The 4,358-nt window shown below is 37.3% G+C and overlaps 1 protein-coding gene across 1 annotated transcript in view; it reads right to left on the reverse strand.

The window, feature by feature from the left end:
• SV2C (synaptic vesicle glycoprotein 2C) overlaps nucleotides 1-4,358 on the reverse strand; it is a gene marked incomplete at its 5' end in the record, with an annotated part of 46,284 nt that overhangs the window by 18,699 nt on the left and 23,227 nt on the right. The window contains one exon of the mRNA XM_010133856.1: nucleotides 369-479. Coding sequence (XP_010132158.1) covers nucleotides 369-479 — 111 coding nt within the window. The remainder of the gene's footprint in view (nucleotides 1-368; nucleotides 480-4,358) is intronic.

Genomic DNA, 4,358 nt, shown 5'->3' on the forward strand with positions numbered 1-4,358 from the left:
GTGCCTGCTGACAATTTTTTGTCTCGTGTCACCTCTTCCCATATATATATATATTGGTACGTATTCCCAATACATATTATATTGTAGTGCTCAGGCATTCAGCTGTGTAACTATTAGCCATCACTTGCGCGAAGACCAATGCAGCATTTTCCCTCAGAAGCTGGGACTAATCTACGTGATTCACATGCACCTCTTCTGTGTCAGGAAACCAGAACCTTACACTGGTTCCTGAATCTCCTAGTTGCATGGAAGATGTAGCACTGCAGCTGTCACCAGCATGAGCTCAATCAATCCATCCAATCAATCAATCCATTTCTGAAGGCTAATTACAAAGAAAGGTAATTACAGAATGAACAGAGATAACTTACACCATACAGCTCTGTGCGAATTCTAACCACACACCTCCTGTACCAAGTTCCTGTATCGCTCTCTATTTCTATGAGCTCATCTATTTGCTTTGGAGTTTTGATTCTGTTGACCTAGAAATAAAACAGAACAGCAAATATTTGCATTTTCTTGAATCATTAGCTGCCTTTCGAGGAGTATTGCAAATTTTTAATAAATGTCATAAAAATGAGCAGATAACAAACCTGTGTCTACACTAGAAATTTAGAAATATAAAGGAACAGTAACACACTGTAATGTTCATCGTGGATGCGACTGTATTGGAAAAGCTCTGCTTTCAAGGCATGCAGGAAATCCATTTCTTGTGGCTGAAAAAAGCTGTTACTGTCAGGTTCTGCTAGAGTGTTACTGTACATACCCTTAATACCACTGATAAAACATTATTTAAACCCTCAGTAAACCACGTCCAGAGTTTGGTTTCAATTTGTTTCTCACTTGCTATCACAACATTATTGAAAGCCTATTGATTAAAGATACAGTAATGAAAATATAAATATTTGAATTAACAGTTGAATAACATTTTTCTTTTGTTCTTATTTCCTGTAGGGAACTCTCTTTTGTCTTTTGGAACGTGACTTTAGCAATCCTTTTTAACAAAGACAGAAAAAGTTAGGTGAAATGATCTGGAACTGCACACATTATTGACGTTATCAGCAATCATCTCAAGTGAAATGAAATAAACAGACATCAGGGAAAAATACAGAACTACCTGTGACAGAGAACATCATGTTGCCTACAACACTAATTTTCATTTGTACTCTCCTGTGTAGCAGAATAAGAATGTGTTATATGGTCTTTCCAGACACTGGACCTGACAAGCTTATACCGTTGTATGGTTTTGGTTTTGGCTTTTGCTCTGGTCTCCGGTTCACAGTGATACCACCAAAGTCAGTATATTCCTCCATAGTTTATTTAAAAAGAAGACAAAGACAGAATGGAAAGAAAATAAATAAAATGGGGAAAGAGACTGACAAATAATGAGAGAGAGAGCAAGAGGCTATTTGCTGCAGTTTCTGAAGGTAGCAATAGCTTGTGTTTCTTCTTAACAGAATGAGGACATCACCACCCCTAGTTGTATTATAGCGGATTACAGAACATCAGGGAATAGCACTATTGGTGCTAAAGCTCTAGTTTTCAGCCCGTTGCTTTTACAGATGTACACTGCTTAAAATGCACCAGCAGCCTCACCTCGTGAACAAGAAAAAAACCCCTCATAAACCAGTTTTAGTTATAACGACCCTCATTTCTGAAAAACTGCAGTTCACTGTCTTGACAAACCATGACTATATAAAAAACCTGTACAGTTCTGGTCATTCCTCTTCCAATAACAACAATCCTGCCTGCATCATTCCATTGATTTTAAGATTTTCTTAAACTGCTTTTATGAAAGAAGTTACACAAGAGACTTGAGTCCTCTAAGATTATTTAAGGCCTTCTACGTAAAGACATCCTCACATGACACACCTCTGCACAGAAAGGGCATGCCTTTTGAATCACGCTGTATAAACCAGTACTACTACCCTGGTAGGGTCAGAGGCAGCCTTTTCACTGTCCTGGCCACCTGACACAGTTGGAGCTGTGGAGGTTGGGGGAAACATGTATACATCCTAGGACCACTGTATGTAACTGGGGACAAAAAGCCCCTGGCTTTGACGGTTCTTTAACATAAGAAAAGTCCTATTGAGTCAGGACAATGATCCATCTGGAGCATGCAAATTCAGCCGTCAGTATATGAAGAATGAAAGAAAAAAACAATAAAGAATACCTACTTAATGAAAATGGAACTTCTGTTTAAAAGCAATAGCTAGAAACACCAATGGTTTAAATTTCACAAAATCAAGACATGCTGCAAAGGCAATTGTTTACAGAAAAATAGATTAATTAATACACAGCAATGGAAGACTGGATAGAATTTTGGTTTTAAAGATAAAGAGACTTGTTCATCAGTTGATGAATTCAGTAATCTAAAGGTTTAGAAATAAACTCCCTAATAACATAACTAAGAAGATTAATGTGACTTGTGAAAAAACCTCCTAAGGCATCAATATAATTAGGGAAACATACAAAAGGAAGGCACACTAAAATCATAGCAGTAATGGAGAAAAAGTTACAGGAGCTGCAGAGTTAGAAACCATACTATCAAAGCGCACCTGATGTAAGTAGTGACATAGGAGGAGGAAAATAGTAACATGTATGTCACAGATGGGCACTTTACGAAGCAATGGGGTTTAGAAAAGACACGTGAATAAATTACTGAAACAAAATGTCACAAATTCCAGAACTAGCTTATTCAAAAAGACACTAAAAGAATCTCCTGAATAAACTAGGCAAAGTTCTTTTCTTTCTGTGTTTTACATGACGAAGTGCTAGTATTGTCTAATGAGGACACAATGATACATTTTCTAATCATATTAATGCTAAAAATAGGGACTTCAGTACTTGTGTAACCTTGACATACAGTACAGTATTTCTAATCCTTCAACTCCATGATATCTGGAGTTGTGTTTTCCCAATGTTCATGGCAGAAACTGGCAAAAATCCCAAGAAGGTATTGTTTTTTCCTTATTCATGTCTTATTCATGGCTGACCAATTAACAGAAATAGCTATAAATCAGGCACTGAGTTCAACAAGGTTCAGTGTCACATTTTAACAACCGCAGAAAGAAAGACTTGCTAGATCACAAGAACTGGAAACAACGAGCACGTGCTTAGTTTTCTTCTCCATGGCTGCCTCAGGATGTGATTGATTCCATAAAGCTGATGTAAGACTGCAGCTGATCCTTCCACCCACCTTTTGCCCCTGCACATTTGTGTCTTCTTCCTCGTGCCTAAATCAACAGGAGATGTTTGGGGGAGATACGGTTTGTGCTGTGGCTGACTGTGCAATCAGTCAATGAATATCAATGCTGACAAAAGAAAAACTGTGACTGGGGGCAGACATACTCTGAAAGTACCTCAAATAAGCAAGAGCCAATTGTGAAAGCACACCCTAGCTGAATAGTGTTAGGCAAATGCCTTTACTCGTAAATGAAATCAGAAAATAAAATATTAGTTTAGATGAGATTAGGGGTAGGTCACTGGTGTATAAATAAATGTGGATTTAACATGATAGATGAGATAACCGGCCTTCTTTCAGGCTACATATAGGAGTTCCTGAGATTCTTCATGCAAAAAAAATTCAATGAGGCAACAAAAACTATATCCAAGGCAATAAACTGTAATTCTCAATGGAATAAAGTTACTTGGTCAGATGGCCATTCCTCAAGACTTCCTGTGAATGCAGAGCCTTTAAGAGGATTTCTTAATTGAGTTATATGTGCATTAAAGCAACTAGAAAGCCTCTGCAAGCGGAAAAACATATGGCTCTGAGAGGGAGCAAAGTGCCAGCATTACCATGGCACAGCACAAGCTGGAAAGGCAGACCGGTTTTCAAAGCAAGAAAATGCCTTCTGCTGTTTGGTGCTACTGTATCCAGGAAGACAAGACTGTTGTGTAGATGATTCATAAATATGGAAAATGTCATAAAGAAGTCCCACATCTGAACTTCAATTTCTCCTCCAAACATAAATACAAATTCGAAGTATTGAATATGGCTTCATCATCAGACTTGCAAGTCAGTAAGGTGCAGATGAGCTTTCAAGATATTCTGAGAAAATTACACGTCTGAAATTGCTATCTTTACAGAAACAAAAATGAATTTTTAAAAATTATTTTAGCTGATAAAAATTACAAAAATAATTTCAAAATATTAAAGACACAACAGCCAAATAATTTGGATTTCTGTTGACTACTGTTATTATTAAGAGTGACGTGAACTCTTTAAATAAAACTCAGATGGAGTCAATTAACTATCTTGGTACACTAGAGAAAATTATCCCATTGTAGGTTCATGTGTTCAAGCATATGCCGGCCAAAGGCTGGTATCTTAACATCTGCCACATATATAACAATTT

Source organism: Buceros rhinoceros, unplaced genomic scaffold (genome assembly GCF_000710305.1).
Source record: "Buceros rhinoceros silvestris isolate BGI_N320 unplaced genomic scaffold, ASM71030v1 scaffold19933, whole genome shotgun sequence".
Taxonomy (NCBI): Eukaryota; Metazoa; Chordata; class Aves; order Bucerotiformes; family Bucerotidae; genus Buceros; species Buceros rhinoceros.